The following is a 20,312-nucleotide window of genomic DNA, read 5'->3' as shown; positions in this document are numbered from 1 at the left end:
TCAAGCTCCCAGATGCTAAGGGCAATCTCTTTACACAAGGTGCCGAGCACAGACTCAACCTTCATAGGAGTCTAGTGCCAGCTCCTCGCCCAGGTGACCAATGTGCTTTCATCTCCAACTGGTACTCTGTGCAGGCTCCCTCACCAGATGACGTCTCCCCCTTCCCACTGCATAGAGCTTTCTCTTGTCTCCCATGTCCAGAGTGGCATCTTTGCTCACCTGCATGACTTGTATAGTCTTCTCTCATCAGTACCCTATCAAGTGGCAATCTTTCAGAGGTCAATGCTGTTGCCATTGCCTGGTGCCCACAGTTTCATCCCTCCCATGGCCAGATGCCAAGCAGTGTCCTCTATCCCAGCTGCACACTGCAATCTCCCCTCTCGCAAGTGAGTCATTTAGTTTCCTCTTTCACTGGTGCTCAGTACATGCTCCTCTTTCAAGTCTCCTGTGCCGGCTCCTTGCAGGTTGTCCAGTGCAGTCTCTTCTCTTGCAGGGGAACATTGCAGCGCTCACTTCCAGGTGCAAACTCAGACCACCTCTCCCAGGACGCCAGCAGTGACCTATTCATCTTCTTTTCAAAGTAAGAACATGTTATCAATTCTTTAAAAAAACAACAATGTTTTAATGTTTCTAAGAACCACGAAACTGAAATCAAAAATATACTTTTACTTTCCTTTGATACAAGTAATAAAATGGTTTACTGATTTTAAATTAATTTTTTTTAAAAAAAAACATAACAAAGAAGGGTTAAATAAAGAGCCCTGGAGGCCGGTCAGAAAACATCCTCTACGGTGATGAAAGTCCGATGACCAAGCTCTGTAAGATGATCAGCAAACACATCACAAACAGCAGAACCCGTCTTTCGACCAAGCTCTGAAAAATGGGCTGCAAACCTGCGACAGCCACAAAAACACGTCCAGTGACGGAGTTCTGAAAGAGGTTCAGTAAACAAAACACATCTGATGTCTATGGTATGAAAGGGGGTGAGCAAATCTCTCCAATTTACAAAATAGGTCCGACGGCTGTACTCTGAAACGTTGTCAGCTAACTCCTCTACGGCAACGGAACATGCCTGTGCTCTGGAACAGTGTCATCAATTACCCCATAGCCACAAAGCACGACTTGTGACTATGCTATTAAGATGATCAACAAAACACTCCACTGTAACCAAACATTTCTGATGACTGTGCTCTTGAAAAAGGTCAGTAACTCACTTTACAGCTGCACAACATGTGTGAATCGTATGCTAAGTAGCATGGTCGGCAACTCACTCCACAACCACAAAACGTGTCTGAGCCTAGTGAGCAGGTAAAAAAACTCTGTATCGTCACGGAACACATCCAGTGACTGAGATCTGAAAGGTTGTCTGTGAACTTCTCCAAAAGTCAGAGACTGTGTGAAATAAATGTGGTCAGAAATCAGGCCTTCAACCCGCTTTCACAGTCATAAAATGCATTCAAATGTAACCACAAAACGTAGGACGACCATGCAATAAAAGATGGTGTGCAAACATCTCAAGAGCTATGAACCATGGCTGATGATGCAGCTCTAACAATCACCAAACCACCACATCAACGAAATGTAACCATTCAGACCTGCAGCAACCTCTTCACAGCTTTGACACACATCCATGATGATTTTTGGGGGTTGAGTAAACCAACGCTTTAGCATTTACAAAAACACGCCCATGGTGGAGCCCTTTACATAGTGCAGCAAACCTCTCCACAGCCACATAGCACGCCCAATGACTGACAGACAGACAGACAGACAGACAGACAGACAGACACACACACACACACACACACGCGCGCTGATCCTTGGGTGGCCAAGAAACAACAATTACATACTGACAAAAATCACTGACATTATGATCCTCCCTTGACACAGACTTCAACTATGTACAACAGAAACAGAACAAAAAGGCATGGCCAGGGCTCAGCTCGACTGAACTAGAACTTGGGCGGCATCTCGGACAGACACCTATTCCACCACTGTTTCTCTATGATGTACAGCCACTTCCTTGTCTCCTCTTGAACAACAACAGAACCATCCAGTTCCCTCTGAAGAAGAGCCAGATTAAGGGTGAATAGGGAAAGGTCATCACACCCCTTACAACATCCCCTGTGCTTATCCACATCTCAACAATTCTGGAGCAAATAGTGGGGTCACGCTGCCCCACCCCGTTTACACTATTCATGGATGCTGTACAAGTGGAGCAATGCACATTAGCATGAAAGAAGGAGTATCCTAAATCACCCTGATGAGGAGGCCTCATCTCACTCTACAGTCTGTACACTTTGACGCTTGAGCGTAATCCTGAACGCCGCCTGCGGCACAAACTCAGAACTACACAAACGCCAATTAGTTAGGAGGTCCATCTTGGGCAGGGCCTTCTTCTGGGGCTGTTTCACGTTCCTTGTCGGCAGTTCCTGTAGTTGATGTGGACAACGAAGATGAGCTTGGGTTGCCGAGGTTGCGCCCAGAGTGCTTGTATGCGGATATAAGCTCCTGTAGCTTCTCTGGAGTTGGCGGCCACTTGGTGAAACCAGGCTCATTCTGCAAGAAGATGACTGCTGTGTTATGTACTGCTTTGTAATACATCTCCTCTCTGAAAAAAAACAAAGGACAGACATGTAGCACCCGAATTCACTGGCATTTACATTTCCTGCATGTTCTGCATTTCACTGGGCCTTCATGCACTACTTCCAGGCCACCCACTTCTAATGCTACTTTCTCCCTACGCCCATGATTCCTGCTACCTACACTTATGAAAAACCTGTACTTGCTTTTCTACCAACAAATGTTGAACTATGTTGCTATAGCCTTTGAAATTCTCTTTCCACAAGCCGAATATAGAACCCTGATATTACCTGCAACTATCAACAAGCAGGTATTACTGTCAACCGGATTTATTCACCCCCTGGGGCATCACTGCCTGCTCAATTTAACACATTCAACTACCCATTTCCTCCAGGGAATCTTTTTATTTTTGTTAATACATCACTGGACCGGAATGTGCTTATTCTTGGAGTACCTCACGGTCTTCCACTTGCTCCCGGATGGGCTCAGCCACTTGGTTACCATTAAGCTGTAATGGGAAACCCCAAACATACAATGCGTGGGCCACTTACCTCTGGGCTTCCTCTACCCTCTTCCTCCCTGGGCCACCTCAAAGTCTTCTTTCCCTTAATCTGTGAGTGAACACTACTATCATATTTTCGTCCATGAACCTCTGCTACTTCTTCGTCTGTTATCATCCTACTATGTTTATGGCTAAAATATTTCTACAATCTCTGCAAATAGGCCTTTGAGCTATCTTGATGGATTCTTAAATATCAGAGGCTGTGGTGCGACATACAGAACTTCCCATCCCGGTTTTTGACTCCTGCATAAACGCATCACACTTCTAGTAAATGAAGTGGCGAGCAACATCACAAAGGAAGGCAGTGTTTTTGGGGTGGCACACAAGGGTAAGAAAGGTAGCGTAAAACGGCATACTTTTTGCAGACATGCTGGGATCCACTGCGGTACTCATGGTCGAAGGCCGGCAGTGCTAGCTGGTGCCGCTTGAACTTGCTTTCCTCCATACGAGTCAAGGCTGGCGTTGGGGGATCCCGCCACTCCGGAATGAAGATGATGAACGACAATGGCTCCTTAGAACTCTCCAGTAGTTTCTGATTACAGGGATCAAGAAGGAGGCATTCACTTAAGCACATAATGCAAACACGATGTCAAGTACATTCCCATTCCAACAAAGGGAATGGTGGAGATATGAAACCAGAGGGGAACATAATCACTGTACACTAAAAGCTAAATGAGACCATCATCTATGTTAAATGAAAACAGTAAGAAGGTGTTCCAAAATGTACTATTTTAAAATGAGTGGGCAGGGTAAAGGTGAAAATCATTCAGAAGTCAGTGTATTATTGGTTACATTACTTAACTGCGATTATGGTTCAACAGGGGTAAACCTCTGATGTCACATGCTTTGAACATCTGTCACTACAAGGAGAGGCAGGACCTGGGAACACAGGGCTGCAGATTTATTTTTCTTTTTAAGAAGGACATTGCGTTCTAGCAGACAAAATAACAAAGCTGTTAAGGTTTTTTTTTTTTATTGCAGCTTTCTTTCCATATCCATACACCTCTATGGGGCACAATTTCTTTTTATTTTGACTACCGACCTCACTTTTTGGAGGTAAACGACCCTTCCTTTGTGCATGGCCAGTACAAAATATTATCACGGCAGCGCGACTCTGTATCCATTAGAGGATTTCAGGAATTTTTGAAACTGCAGACATCACCTTACAACGAAGTGCAGTTACGATACTTTGAACTCATATAACTTTGTCGTTACAAATGCAACGTGCTCAGGATATGCTGGTGTCAGCAGATAGAAAACTGACGTGTTTTTTTGCATTTTGCTTATGCATTTCAGCATTTTTACTACATAATGCCATAAAAAGGTAATATGGGCCTCATTACAAGTTTGGCAATGCAGGAAACAAGTGACAGTAATTACGTTGCTGCTACTTTTCCCGCACAACCAAATTCGAGGTTTTGGCAGAAGTACCACCAGTCAATGGGAATTTTGGTGGTGGTAATACCATCAAAATGTGGAATTTGGCAGTGCAGGAAAAGTGCTGGCAACGGAATTACTGTGACTTGTTTGCCACACCGCCAAACTGGTTATGAGGCCCATGGAACTTTTTTGTGCATTATGCGGTAAAATGCAAAAGTGCACAAGTAATCTTCAGCCAGATAATGACTGTCTCATAGGTGCACCTTTTAATAGGACAGAAGTGCTTTTTCTTTTTCAACACAACGAATGCCAACGTCTGCTGAATGCTTTCACGATCAATGCTAACGACACATGCTCTAGAAGACAAACACATAAGAAGATCAGATACAACAACTATGACCTTGACCAAAAAATGGGGTCCCAATACATACAAAGACACTTTCCTTGTGGACGACGTAAAATTTGTCAATATACCAAGGTGATAGTAGAGTTGGATAGAGGTCTTCGTAAAAAGTGGATACTTTTTATCAACTGCGAGATCTGGAATTTTGTTTATATGATCATGTGCCCTTATGGTTTAAAATACTCAGGGCCTCATCACAGCCATTAAAAGTGGCGGTAACGGAATTAGCGCCACCAATACTGCTCTGCAGGTTCATGAGCAGGCGCAAATACCACTCACTGTATTACAGCCGGCCACACAAGGTGCAAACAGAGCTGCATCACAAGTCCATGTCCGGTGGTATTAGCGCCGAAAACCAGCGCTAAAACCAACAAAAACAAATTGAGGGGCAGGGGGGGGAGTTGAATCACCAAACAAAGGATGGCATGACAAGCGAATGCAAATATGCACTTGACAACCTCCTGCACCATCACAGTACAGACCAGGCAGCATGCCCATGTCGGAGTTATCTGCATGTAGAAGCAGTAGTGCACATACAGGATCCACCAAATACACAAACATGACTACAGGTACCACAATGCAACATGCACCCACCAAAGCAATGCAGGCAAATGACCAAAATGCAGCACAGCACAACATCCCTGCCAGTGCCACGGCAATGCAACCATGTGCGGCCAGCTCACAATGTCCACCTGTTGCCAGCAGATGCCCTTGGAGGGTCCATGGGTCACCCAGCATGCCACATGCACAGTGTAAATACACCGCTACATGACAGCCACCATGTCCACTGCACATGTCACCGACAGACCATACATAACATATGCTGCAAGGCAACAGGGTGCATGCGAAGCACAAACAATGCATGGCATGAGTGACACTGCATGCAGACATAGAATAGCCACATGGCATGAAATGAAGGCCATTCTGCATGCACAAGTAGTCCATTGACCTGATATTGTGCAAGTCCACCCCCCACACCTTACACCTTGACTAATGCCTGTGCCTTCACCCATGCAGGTGACTCCGGATACTCACCACCGCCCTGGCTAATGACCCCTGTGTGCGCTCCACAAACACTGCAAGAGAATGCCTACAACCACGCTCACAGCAGGTTCTGTGTGTGCATTGAGTGTATCTTCAGCCTCCTGAAGGCACATTTCCGCTGCCTTAAACATACCAGTGGAGCACTGATGTACGCTCCAGAGAAAGCTGGCGAAATTGTGCTTGTTTGTGCAATGTTGCACAATGTATGCCTAAGAGAAATGTTCCTCTACCCTGGGACGTGGACATGTCCGGCCCAGAAAATGCAGTGCCTGTGGCAGAGGCAAATGCACCCATTGCCAAAGATGATGGGAGAATGGCACGCCAGAAGACACAATCATGAATGTCCTTGCACTGATGAATTTTAATGGTTGTCATGGAATGAAGTGCCCCAACTAGCCCCCTAACAACTCCCCCATCACGGCCACTCATGGAAATCAGTGTCCCAGAGTCTTTCACAACTGTGGCTTCTTCTCCCCCACATCCCACCCCCTGTCAGACCCTGGTGATCTTGGGCACAGAAGGCACTCTGGCGGTCGCTGTGCACCCTCTGTGGGTGTGATGCGACAGAGCCTGTCCCCAGTTTCCCCCACCCTCCCTTTGCTTTGGAAGATACAAAGATGGTGGTATACGGAGTCTAGGGCATTCACTATGGAATCAGATTTGGACATCTTTGCCTTACCATCTAAGCAAAGCCTTGTGTCAATTTAAACTCTTATAAGACTCGTTGAGTTGATTCAAGGAAATTAAATATGGACAATTTTATTTATATATAATTTTACTGAAAATGGTTTGTGGCATAAAGTAAACTTTAAGATATGTATGATTTTTACAAAAACGTTCTCAATGTTGTGTAAAGTTTAATCGTGTTGTAAAACTGAAAGTACAATATACAAATAAAATGTTTTGAATTTTAGGTGATGCCCACTCCAACCCATTTGTAATTGCAGTTCTCTCCTTGTCCCACTCTCAGTCCTGCCACTGTAGGGAAAGCCCAAGTTGGATCCTTAACCAGATCACCAATGATTTTAGTTAGCCGAGGGACAAAAAGGGTGATGATTTTACACACATGCAACATGGCGGTAGAAAAATATCCACTGCCAACAACCCATCCGGGACACATTGCATTTGTAACCACGAAGTTGCAAAAGGGAAAGTTATAAGGATACAAAGTATCCTTACTGCACTTAATTTTAAGGTGATATGTGCAGAATTAAAAATAGAAGAAATTCACTAAGGGAGACAGTCTCATAGTACTGGTTTAGGGCCTGATCAATTTCCCCATAAGAGTGAGCATGAAGCAAGGGAAGTAAATCTGAGGGCTTTAATCACCTCCAAAAGGACATGTCAGAGATCAAACAATAGCAAAAAGAAAGGGTGGACAATAGGAGGCTATGGGAGGAAAGCACTAAAAAGAACAGCTTTCTTAACAGGTGCCAATAGTGGCAACTGCACATTATTAAGGTGGTGTCAACATGGGCAAACCCTGTAATAATCTCTGTGCCGCTCTCTACTTGTCTGGTTAAACTAGGATTTTTAACATTGACCTCTTTAAGACCAACTCTGTGAATTCACTTTGTACTTCCGGCAATAAATGAAGTGAGCAGTCACACAGAAGCTACAATTTGATCCAATGTGCTTTGCCTAAAATTGCCAATGTGACCTGGTATCCTTCAGCATTGTCCAGTCCTCTCTTCTTTTGTTTGTATTCTGTGTGCCCTTATGCCTGCAGGCTCCGGCGCGTTACAAATAAATAAAAAAGGAAATGGTGGTTCGGAGAGAGAGCATGAGATAGGATACATTTGGCCAGCAATCTGTGAGCAATAGGAGCAGCATTCCAGACTATATCAGTGCATAGATTTACCAGTCGATGTGCTCCCCTTGTGCTCTGTAGGATATAATACACAATATTGGCAAACAATTCTAAATTTGCCAATGTTTCATACAATATAAAAAAAACACTCAAACATTCATCTTATACAACCTACAAAATGAAAGCAACAATGTCAGCATAAGGCACCAAATATTGACTTGAATTAATACGTTTGTTTCATTTTGGCAATAGTGCATCCGATTTAGACGATGTAAATTTGCAAGCACCCATTTAACTTGCAAATACGTTTTTGATAGGAACTCATTCTCAACATTTATATTATGTTGATTTATACCGTGCACTGCTACCACCCAAAGGCAGTCTCCAGGCACTTGCGTGGCTCTGCAAGAGAGAGGGCTGGGTGTCTAAATGGGGATAGGATGATAGGATAGGAGTAACTGGCGTCTGAGAATGGTTTTGCATGTGGGAGGTGGATCGGGAGGCCCTGTGTGTTATAACCGTATGGATAGGGGACTCTGCCTCAGGTGTTCTAGTGTTTGTTTGTGTCTCCTGTGATTTTAGGGTGGGGCTGTGGTCGTGTGCACTCGTTAGTTGTATCCATAAGCGTCCTGAGTCATGAATGGTTGTTAGGTGTATGACTATCTATTGTGTGCATTTGTGTAGTGTTGATAGATTTATGGACTACGTGCCAGAACGTTCCCTCTAGGTTTGGTTCCCTGATCTCAGGGAGATGGTAGAAGGTGAGTCAAACTAATTTTTGGTGCGTTTATGTGTAGTGTGGCTAGCCCCTAGTCAAGTGTAGTGGCAAAGGTTATGTTGGAGGAGCAGGAAAGGGGAGTGGGGGGGAAGGTGAGCAAGTCGGTCATACTGGTGAAGCCTCTGGTATGAGTCTTCAGTTGCCGCTTAATGGTATCCACCAATGTTCTTGGTTATGGTTCGTCGGCCCATCGCGCCTCCTCTCTAGGTCAGGGCTGACTTCCCTGTTGATTATGGTAGCAGGTGGATGGTTGTACCTAGTGTGTTCCTAGTTATTCGTCCAGGTTAGTCGCGGTCATTGGGTGTGGACCCGATATCTGGTTGGTTGCTGAAAGGGTGCGCAGCAGGAATTATAACTCTAGAGGGGGAGGTTGTAAGGGGGAATTTTTCATTTCTGTGCCAATTCCATTCAACCTTAGACACCACCCCCAGCTCTTTTGCTGGACTTGGGGCTTATGATTTTTTCCTCCTGAGTGAGTGGGACCCTTTTCTCACTCCCTTATGTGTTTGTTCTGACTGGGATTTTCTTGCTTTACATTCTTTCAAACTCCATAGGCACCTGCTTTATGTATAGTGACACAAAGCACCCTAGGCGCAGTGCCACTAACAGGTCCCTTGAACTTTAAATGTTTAAATACATTTTCTTGGGGGAACTACCATTCCCAAGAAGAGTAAGATGGTCCCGGTCTTACTTTTCACTTTGTGGGACTAGCACACACCACCCCATATGGAGTGCTGGGGGGGTTTTCTTAATAAGTCCTTAGTAAGTCCTATCCCACTTCGCATGTAACATTTATTGTTACACTAACTTATTTTAAATAGGTAGTGGGAGTGGTTTAATTTTACTACCAGTGTGCATCTTTACCTCAGGCTGAACTCTCAGCTGCAGTACAGCACCCATGGGTGTCCATTTTCTCAAAATGGACCCAGCCTTATTTTTTCGACATTTTCTGTTTCTTAGATTCTTCTGGGCTTTTCCTCCATTAGTTGAAACTGGTTTGAGCTCTTTGTTTGTTTTGCCTTTGGTTGGCGTCAGCCCTGACAGCCGCCCAGGATCCAGTGTGTCTGGAAAGGCAGAAAGTGAGGTAGGGTCCCGAAACATCCCTGTCCTTTGTCTCTAGGTATGCCTGAATGAAGCCAGCCCTGATTGGCCAGTAGGACAGCCACCTGCTGTGTGATTGACAGCATAGACTGTGAATGAATGGGAAGAAAATAAATGTATATATATACTCTCTCTCCACACCGGCTTCTCCCATTCTCCCTGAAACGCTGGTCCATACTTGTTACATCTCGGACTGGCATGCTTCTTTGAGGTCACTCTCAGTTCCCACCAAGAGAGATATATATACATTATTTCTTTTTCTGACATCAGCACGCGCATACATGCAGGACGCCTGGGTGGCAGCCCGGCTACTTCAGGCCAGGGATTTGTTCAATGAACAACATGATGTTCCACCGGCTCCAATGAGCATTGGAGCGAAAACAAAATGCTGTTATTATTAGCACTGAATTAACTTTGCTTTGTGAAATGGAAAAGCTTCGCAAGAGGGAGATTTATAAATGGTGGGAAGAGCACTCACTCCAGAACTATCTTGATTTTGGTCGTGTGCCTCATGACTTACGTATTAGGACTACACCATTGTTCGAGGATCAGGATCCATGCATGTTGGAAGAATGGGGTGGAGCCAGCAAGGATTGCTCTGCACAATTCCTGAAAATTCTTGTTAAATATGCTAAATCAGATCGTGCCACTGCGCTCCAACAGTTAGAGCTGATTGAATTTGAACTCACCAATGTCCCAAGTACAGAGGAGGGTAAGAAATTACAGATCAAAATTGAAGAAAGCGTATTATCCTACGAGGAAGAAATAAAACCGCACAAGCACAGGAAATTCATTAGAGACAAAGTAGACTATGAGTCGGGGCGCATTTTTACTTTTGCAAGACGGTTTGACTCTCTTCGAAATATTCCTGTTGTACAACAATTACCTACTCAAGTGGGTGATGCGGATGCTATTTCTTCAGAGTAGGATGCCTCCATTTCAGAAATGGCTGAGCCTTTAGTCAAACGGAATCTTTTAGACGAAATGAGAATCTTGTGCCAGGATGGTAAAAATCAAAAGAGGGTAAGACGTCGCCGCAGAAGCAGAGGAAGGGGAAGCGGTCAGAGATCACAGAAGGGACAAAAATCCGTCAAGGCCATTGTGGGAAGCGGCTCCGATGCACATCAACAGAGCAGATCAGTGCGCTCTGGAGTAAAACAACCACTGGAGCCATGAAAATGTATCAAATTACTAATATGTCTTTGCATGTGCTTACGGGGCCACAGTCTTCACTACTTTCACTGGGCCTTAACTTTTGCCCCACCATGACCTTTTATTATGTTCAGTCACGCTTGGAATTTAATAAATTCCTACGCAAGATCAGACTCAAAAAATTATTTTCCATCAATCCATCAGTGGTTAAGCCTTCCATACCACGCACTGGCCGCACTGACCTCTGTATTTCCGATATCCCTGCATTGGTTGACCTGGCCTGAATTGCTGACGAGTCTTCTGATCCATCTGCCTTTGATCCCTGTGAATTTGATATTGGTACCAATTGGGACATTCGCACTAAACTTAAAAATAAATCTAGATTAAACCTCAGTTTGCAGTGGGAGGCTGTATTGAAGCCTTTCATGATCTGTGTGTTAATGACTTACGTAAACTGTGCAGGAAATCCTTTGATTTTAAACAGAATCTGACCATCTCACAACACTCAGCGTTAAGCGAACTACAAAATGTAACTAGTATTGTCATCAAACCGGCCGACAACGGCTCCAACATAGTCATTCAAGATAGGGTGAATTATGTCGCTGAAGCTAACGGTCAACTTCGTGACCGCTGTTACACTAAACTGACTGAAAACCCGTTTGGCCAAATACTTTGCAAACTTACCTCTCTTTGTACTAAGTGGGCTGAACAAGGTCTGATCGAGGACGAATTGGCCAAGTTCCTTGTTCCGTCCAGCCACACGATTCCAACTATATATTTTCTGCCGAAGACTCATAAGTCTCTTATTCATCGCCCCGGTAGGCCTATTGTGACATTGTGTGGCTCCCTACTTGAACATCTGGCACAATTCGTCGATGAAACTCTGTTCCCACTGTTGTCGGTCTTACCATCTTACCTGCAGGATACCAGAGCCTTCCGCAGACATGTTACTGATATACCTTGGGAGGAAGGATTAATTTGGCTACACTCGATGTGGTCGCTCTTTATACTTCTATTAACCACACTGTTGGGCTGGCCACATGTAAATTCTTTTTGGACACACGTTCTCTTAACTTCTTGAGACACAGTACTATGATTTTGGACATGTTATTGTTCTGTTTCACTAATAATGTTTTTTTGTTTGAAGGCTCTTTCTATCCCCAAGTCAGAGGTCATGGGCAGTACATTCGCTCCGTCCTATGCCAATTTAACTATGGGGTGGTGGGAGGCAACATTTTTATATGATTTACTTTTGTTGAGTTTTGCTATGCAGAATATTTCCTGGTGGCGGTATATTGACGACGTTTTTATAATTTGGAAGGGCACTGAAATTGAGTGCTATCTTTTGCTGAAAGCATCAATATCAATAATGTGAATATGAGATTTACTGAATGCCATAGTTCTACCGAAATAGTGTATTTGGATGTTGTTGTAAAGCTCGACATTCTGGGTATGCACACGTCACTATTTAAAAAACCATCCAATACAGGTCTTCCCTTGCACGGCTGCCATCCGCATTCTTGCAAGAAAAGCATTCCATACGGCGAGTTAATTCGCTTCCACCGCAACTGCACCGGTGTTGTCGCGTATGACCGGTGCTGTGCTACAGCCGCTGCTGATTTCTTGCAACAAGGCTATGATAAAAGAACCATTGAGTGGGGCTTTTTTAAAAGCACGTGCACTTTCAAGGGAAACACTGTTACATGGTATGAGGAGAAAGAAAAATATTGACCTTGACGATCCTCGATTGATCGTTACATTTGACAATGCCTCTCAAGATGTTAGGAAAATTATTTTGAAACACTGGCGTATTCTCACATTGGATAAAGATCTGGGCCCTGCCTTTCCCAAACGTCTGGTATTAACTTACAAGCAACCACCTTCGCTAAGGGACAAGTTGGTGTCTAGTTACTTGCCTCCCGTAGGAAAGAGTTCCCCTATGACTACTTGGCTATCGGGTTCACCTACTGGGTTTATAAAGTGCTCTAAGTGCAAGGCCTGCCCCCATGCTAGGGTACAGAAATCATTCTTGTATCCGATCACGGGCATCAAATTTGAGATTAGACATTCCATCAATTGCGAGACTGCATTTGTTGTGTATGTCCTCTTATGCCCTTGCCTGAGGTGGTACATTGGCAGTACCACATGCAAATTAAAACTCAGAATCTTGCAGCACCTTAGAGCCATCAAAAACTTTGACCCCATGTACCCGATGGCCAAACATTTCAAACAAGAACATAATGATTTCCATTCGCTTACGTTCTTTGCTGTGTCTCATGTTCCCATTCACCAAAGAGGAGGTAATCGAACCCTTAGACTTAGACAACTGGAAACAAGGTTCATTTTGGACTTTGATACGAAACATCCGAATGGCCATAAGGTTGATGAGGCGTTACATACATTCTTGGGTACTTGACCTAGCTGCCTCCTCCCTCATTACTGTCTCTCTTATATCTTAGCTATTAAAATCCTTTTTCACGTGGCTTAATTTGGCACCTCCTGGTCCAATACTGACTTTTAACCTTTTTTCTTGTCTTAGACAATAGATCCCATTTGTGGGTCTATGGCTTTTTTCTTATTCCTTCACATCTGGGAAACACTGTTCACTGTTTTACTTCTGTTTCAGCAGTCTAACATTCTGGCCCCTCTTTATTATCTGTGTTCGTTTTGTCACTTTTTTGGCATCAGACACTGTTAGGATCCTCGATATATCATTATACATGCATTCCATGCTATGACTTACTGGCCACACTTGCATTTACACCTTATTCCCAAAGTTTTCGAACTACAGACTAGGAGATTATTGTACATGAATGCACTTACACTTTATTATGCATTACTGTTGTGCATGTATTTCTGGTGCTGCTACAATCCTACATTTGCATTTGCAATTTATGCTTATATGGCTACATTTACAGAATAGTTTTATTGATACTTCTATGTTAACTCTTTAGGTCTAATAATACTGTATGCTTCCCCTCTTTTTATATCTTGCTAATTGGGGACCTGTGTTTACAGATGCATTTGCACTTTATTATGATAAATGGTTGTAGTTGTACTTTTTCTATGATTGTATTTATGCCTTTGCACTTGCACTGTATGCCCGTGTGTTTACATCTGCATTAGCACTTTATGCTCAGTGACATTTAATGCTTTGTATTCTTCATGCATTATGCACTTAGTCCTGTATCTCAGCTAATATATGCCTTACTTTTGGGATTTTAATATAATTCTTTGTTTGCCTGTATTACATGTATTATAGTGCTATTCCTGGAATATATTGTGGGTCCTCTATTTTTGCTTTGGGCCTTTATGTTTAATCACATTGCAATGTATTTTCATCGTGTTAAGTTGTGGCTGGCCATAATTGATAGAACATTTTTTTTGATACATTTTCATGGTATTTTTACGAACATTTTCTCTGGTCATGTTGTTTTTCCTACTTTGGAGTTTATTAAGCTGCTTGTGTGTTTGAGCTGTATCTTGCTTTATTTTTCCTTGACCAGCTGTTCCATTTACAGTAATTATACCTGACATCTTATAAGATGGGCGCCACAGTTTCTGTCTATGGTACCACATTTTGCAAGTGGCTGAAACAGTGGTAGGACTATTGCTGCTTTTTTGATCAACATTGACCGCGTCGTTCCAGGATTCCCCCATGGCGTCCTGCCTCTGTCTGCTTTTGTTTGCTGTTATGTCATGTCTTTTTTAAAAAATAAATTCTTATCTATTTCTAGATACGAGTTTCTTACGACTTTTACTTACCGTAAAAGCATTTCTGATGGTTGTATCTGCTTAGATTCACATGCTGTGCATAGGTCCGACATCCAGTGGTCACTGCAGAGTATTGCATTTTGTTTTTCGTAGTCGAAAAGGGGACGTCGACAAGGCGTGTCTGTAACACTATCCCTATAGTGACGTGCGTTGTACCAATAATCCCTCACGCGTCGAGGTCCCTCTGTTTGTATTTTTCTGCCCTGAGGGAGCCTTCTAGACGTGAGTACAGAAAAGAGATATAGAAAAGGATGTCTATGTTCCTTTCATCCGAGCGGGGAGGAAGGGTGGGCGCATGTGAATCTAAGCAGATACAACCATCAGAAATGCTTTTACGGTAAGTAATGCATTGTCTTCTGATGTTTGTTAATCTGCTTAGAATCACATGCTGTGCATAGACTAGCGAGCAGTACCCGGAGTTGGAGGTGGGTTGTGAGAAGGAACAGTAGAGAAAAGATGTCTTAATACTGCTTGTCCCACCTGGGAATCAGATCTAGAGTGGGCAACTAGACAGTAGTGTTTTGTAAAGGTGTGTACAGAACTCCAGGTTGCCGCTTTGCAGATGGACTCAAGGGGAACATTTGCAATGAATGCTATGGATGCCCTAGTGCCTCGAGTAGAGTGTGCTCTTTGCTTGAAGGGTAGTTCTCTCTTAGCAAGAGTGTAACAGAGAGTGATGCATTGTACAATCTATCTAGATATAGTGGATTTTGAAACTGCATCTCCTTCTCTTCCTGCTGCCACCGAGACAAAGAACTGATTAGTCTTTCTCAGTGGACTAGTTCTTTCCATGTAAAACATGACAGCTCTGCGCACATCAAGTGTATGCAGGCTTTTTTCTCCTAGATTTGAAGGATTTTGAAAGAACGTTGGTAGTTCTATAGACTGGTTGACATGGAATTTGGAGATGAATTTCGGTGCGAACCTTGGGTGTGTGCGTAGAACCACTTTATCCTTGTGAACTGTTACAAAGGGGTCTAAAACCGAAAGGGCCTGTAGTTCACTTACTCTCCTAATGGAGGTAATAGCTATTAGGAAAGCAGTCTTAAGAGTGAGATCTTTAAGAGTTGCCTTGTGCATGGGTTCAAAGGGTGACCCCATGAGCCTGGTGAGTACCACATTTAGATCCCAGCCGGGAGCTGGGTTTGCTATTGGAGGGTGTATTCTCTTTACCCCTTCCATGAAGGCTTTGATTACTGGGATCTTCCACCACGATACTTTGAGTTGTGAAGTGGTGTAAGCAGAAAGCGCTGCCAGGTGTACTTTAATAGAATTGAATACTAGACCCGAGTCCAGTAAATGGGTCAGGTACAGAATAATTTGTGTGGGAGAGCAGTCAACGGGGTCGATACTCTTCCCTCTACACCAGATGACAAATCTTTTCCATTTGCTAGAATAGCAGTGACGAGTGTTAGGCTTTCTGGCCTCTCTGAGGATGTCCATGCACCTCTGTGGAAGTTGTAAATGTCCAAATTCTATGACCTCAGGAGCCAGGCTGCTAAGTTCATGGTCTGAGGGCATGGGTGCAGTGTCCTGCCCCTGTCTTGTGACAGCATGTTGTACGGGCAGGGCAGTTTCACTGGAGGAGATAGAGACATCAACAAGTGAGCGAACCTTGGCTGTCGGGCCCACATAGGGGCCACCAGTATCATGGTAACTTGTTCCTGGTGCATCTTGTGCACTATCTTGGTGAGAAGGGGAGTCGGGGGAAAAGCGTAAACAAATTTCCTTGACCATGGAATCGATAGACCGTTCCCCTTGGACTGGTTCTGGGGGTACCTGGAGGCGTAATCTTGGCATTGAGAGTTTTCCAGAGTTGCAAACAGGTCTATTTCTGGGAAACCCCACTGTGTGAAGACGTCGAAGACGATGTCTTCTTGTAATCGCCATTCGTACTCTACGGGCAGGGGGAAGTCTCTGCTGAGTTCGTCTGCTAGCAGATTGAGTTCCCCTGGTACATGTTGTGATAGTAGGAACATGTTGTGTTTGAGAGCCCACTTCCAGATGTTCTGGGACAGCCTGGACAGTCCTGGAGAGTGAGTGCCCCCTTGCTTGTTGAGGTAGTACATGGCTGTGGTGCTGTCTGTGAGGACCATCACTGTCTTTCCTTGTAGGTGTTCCTGAAAGGCTTTCAGTGCTTTGAACACCGCTAGTAGTTCCAGCAGGTTTACATGCTTGGATGCTAAGCTCGGAGTCCACGCTCCGTGAGCAGGGTGATGGGATAGGTGAGCCCCCCATCCTGTAAGGGATGCGTCTGTGGTTAGAGTGGCTTCCACTGCGGCAAAAGTTTTCCCTAATAACAGGTTTTCTTTTGTCCACCACCGTAGTGAGAGAACCAAGGCCTGCGAGACCACCACTAGATCGTCCCATTGTCCGCTGGCCTGACACCACTGGCTGTTGAGCCACTCTTGCATTGGGCGCAGGCGCGCGTGAGGTACCAAATAAATACATGACGCCATCATTCCTAGCAAGCGCATTGCTTTGCGTACCGTCACCTCTCGACCTGCCACATAATGGGGGATCTGAAACAGCATGTTTTGGACTCTCTCGTTGGAGGGGAAGACGAGGCCGTCCTTTGTTTGAATTAGAGCACCTAGGAATTGTTTGATTTGGCTGGGGTCTAAGCTGGACTTCTTTTCGTTGATGGAGAAGCCCAGTTGGAACAAAAGGTCTACAGTCTTTTGGGTATTGGAGAAGCATGTTTCGTAAGAATCCCCTGTTATGAGCCAGTCGTCGAGGTAAGGGTATACCGGGATGGATAACCTGCGCAGGTGGGCCGCTGCCACTGCCAGTACTTTCGTGAATACCCTTGGTGCAGATGCTATCCCGAAGGGTAGTACTCTGAACTGGTAGTGTTTGTTCTCTATCTTGAACCTGAGGTATTTTCTGTGCGCTGGCAACATTAAAATATGAAAGTATGCATCTTTCATGTCCAGTGTTGTCATGTAATCCCCCTGTGATAACAGTGGGATTACTTCCTGCAAGGTCACCATACGAAACTTTTGGGGTTTGACAAACTTGTTCGCTGGGCGCAGATCTAATACAGGGCGCATGGTTAAGTCCTTTTTGGGTACAAGGAAGTACACTGAATAAATACCTCTGTTACCTGAGATAGGGGGACAGCCTCTATAGCTTCTTTTTTCAGTAGCTCTTCTACTTCTTGTAGAAGAATGGTGAGGTGTTCCGGTGTCATGCGTCGGTTCCGTGGGGGTCTGTACTTCGGGGAACCGTTGAATTCGATGCAGTATCCGTGGGCTATGGTGGATAATACCCAGCGGTCTGACGATATTCCCTCCCATGCTGAAAGGAACAATGTTAGCCGGCCCCCGACCGGTGATGCATGGGAGGGGACCCGAATCTTCGGGTCATTTGTTGGTATTGGGCGTGGAACCTTTGGGGCTGGAGCCGCGACCTCTTCCCCTGCCACGGCGTTGGCCTCTTTGACTGAACTGGGTGTTGTTACCCTGGTTAGAGGGCCAGTTGGTAGCAGAGTAAAATTGCTGTTGGTTTTGCTGCTTGCGTTGGCCACGAAAGGAGCGTCTATTGCCATAGCCGCGTCTGTTAGGGGGCCTAGAAATTTGGTCAAGAGTTTTGATGGTATCAAACTCTTTCTTCGCATGTTCTAGGGCCTCATCAACTGCTTTCCCAAACAGATGTGTTTCTTCTATGGGCTTATTTATCAGGGAAGGCTGGGTTTCCGGCTTAAATCCCGAATTGCGCAGCCAGACATGGCGTTTGAGAAGTGTTCCCTGAACCAGGGAACGGCCAGCCATCTCTGCGGCATCTAAGGAGTTCTTTACGATGCCCTGGTTTACAAGAGTTCCCTCTGAGATTGTAGCTAACAGGCGTGAACGCAGGGGTTCTGGTGCGTCCTCTGCTTCGCTGCGCAGCTTGCTCCACTGTGCATCTGCGTAGCTAGCTAGTAGGGAATTGTTATTTGCAATCCTAGTTGAAAAGGCGGCGGACGTCGTGATTCTCTTCCCAAGTGCGTAGAGCTTTTTGCCCTCTTTGTCAGGTGGTGCCTCACTAGTGGATAGTGGTACGCCTGCTCTTTTCCTTGTATTAGTAACTACGAGGGAGTCCGGAATAGAATGGCCTCTGATGTACAACGGGTCAGAGGGCGAAGGGCTGAAGAGCTTTTCTATCCGAGGGTTGACCCCTCTGACTAAGGCAGGATTGGAAAGGGAAGGAGTTATTCTTCTCTTTATAGAAGCCAGGAGCGGAATAGACTGACTAACAGGGGCTTTTTCTTTAATAACTTTCTCTACAAAGTCTATGTCAGGAAGAGTCTCCCCTGTGTCTATTTCAAAATGCGCTGCTGCCTTGCGCAATAGAGCCTTTAGTGAAGGTTGGTCATCTATGGGAGAGGTGTTTCCAATAGGTGAATCCTTGGGAGGAGAAGGGTGAAAGACATCAGGGTGTGAGTGCACTGATGGGGATTGCCAAGGCTGCGAGGTAGCTGTATCTTCTTCGAAAGCTCCTGCACTAGTGTAAGGATCTTCTTCAAACCCCTCTTCCTCATGTTCTTCCTCTCCACCCAAACATTCATCTTCCTGGAGGTATTGCTCCTCTTCAGTGAGGTCATATACGTCTGTAGAAGGGGGAAACAGCCTTAGTCTTTTGGGTGTGGGTGGGTTTTGGTTTCCCAAAAACCTTTCCATTTTCTCCATACAAGAATGGAGTCTTTCAAGGATCTCAAGGGGGACCCCTGAATAGTCTAGAGGGGGGAAATCAGTGTTTTCACCTTCCAAACGCTTAGAACGCTCCCACAACGTTGAAGAAAGGTTTCCGTCGCCATCTGAAAAGCCCTCCGGTAGTTCCGAAGTGCCCTTAGATGAAAGGGGCAGTTCCTGGCTACTCTTATGCTTTTTCGGCGTTTCTATAGCTTTTTGTGCGGTATTCGACGTTTGTTTCTTCGTCCGCTTAAGTGTGTCTTCGGAAACAATTCTCGCCAGGCTCTCGACAACGAGTTTGTCAGTAGAGGACTCTAGTGTCGACGTTGCCTGCGTTACGCGTTGTTCCTCGACGGCCGCTCTATGGAGCGTTACGTCGGATGATTTTGGGGTAGCGCCCGTGTTTGATGAAAGCCCAATCGCTGGTCGCGACTGCGTTTGCGGGTGGGGCTTGAGACCCTTACGGTCTGAGGTAGACGCCGGAGTGCCCTGCGTCCCCTTCGGTGCTGATGGATCCTTCGTCTTCGACGAAGAAGAGCCGTGGGTTGTGTGCTTAGGCCTATGGGGTCTGTGTGCGTCCCTGTCGCCGGGGTGTCCATCCCCATGAGCAGGGCGTGAGGCGAGCCCGTCGGGGCCGGGGACGGACGTCGAGGAGCGCGAGCGCTCCTTCTGGGGGTTAATGACTTCCGTAACGGACGTCGAGTTATCACCCTCCTCGTCACTTTCTGTAACAGCGGCGGCGGGTGAGGAAACTGACTTCGACATAGCGTAGTCCGCCCACCTCTTAACTTTGCGTTCTTTAAGAGTTCTTGGTTTCAAGAGCTTACAGGCCGCACAGCTGTCCTCCTTATGATCGAGGGGCAAGCAACGATTACAGAGCTTGTGTTTGTCCTTCCAAGTGTATTTGCCCCTACAGCGTGGGCAAAACTTAAAAGGTGTCCTATCCATAGCTGAGGCAATAATAACTGGTGATAACAACCCCAAGGGAAAGATAGGGGAGAAAGAAAGACATTCTCAAAGAGAAGATAAAAGTTCGAACCCCCACTCTCCCTACT

The 20,312-nt window shown here is 45.2% G+C and overlaps 1 protein-coding gene across 2 annotated transcripts in view; it reads right to left on the bottom strand.

Moving 5' to 3' along the window:
* Nucleotides 1-646: 646 nt before the first annotated feature.
* PCIF1 (phosphorylated CTD interacting factor 1) overlaps nt 647-20,312 on the bottom strand; it is a 400,121-nt gene continuing 380,455 nt past the window's right edge. For both annotated transcript variants that reach the window (XM_069651242.1, XM_069651241.1), the window contains 2 exons: nt 3,499-3,674; nt 647-2,608 (listed from right to left, as the gene is read on the bottom strand). In XM_069651242.1, coding sequence (XP_069507343.1) covers nt 2,362-2,608; nt 3,499-3,674 — 423 coding nt within the window. In that variant the 3' untranslated portion in view covers nt 647-2,361. The remainder of the gene's footprint in view (nt 2,609-3,498; nt 3,675-20,312) is intronic.

The sequence above is a fragment of the Ambystoma mexicanum genome, chromosome 3p (genome assembly GCF_040938575.1).
Source record: "Ambystoma mexicanum isolate Mex_15411 chromosome 3p, UKY_AmexF1_1, whole genome shotgun sequence".
Lineage (NCBI taxonomy): Eukaryota > Metazoa > Chordata > Amphibia > Caudata > Ambystomatidae > Ambystoma > Ambystoma mexicanum.
This window is presented reverse-complemented; position numbering and strand designations above follow the sequence as displayed.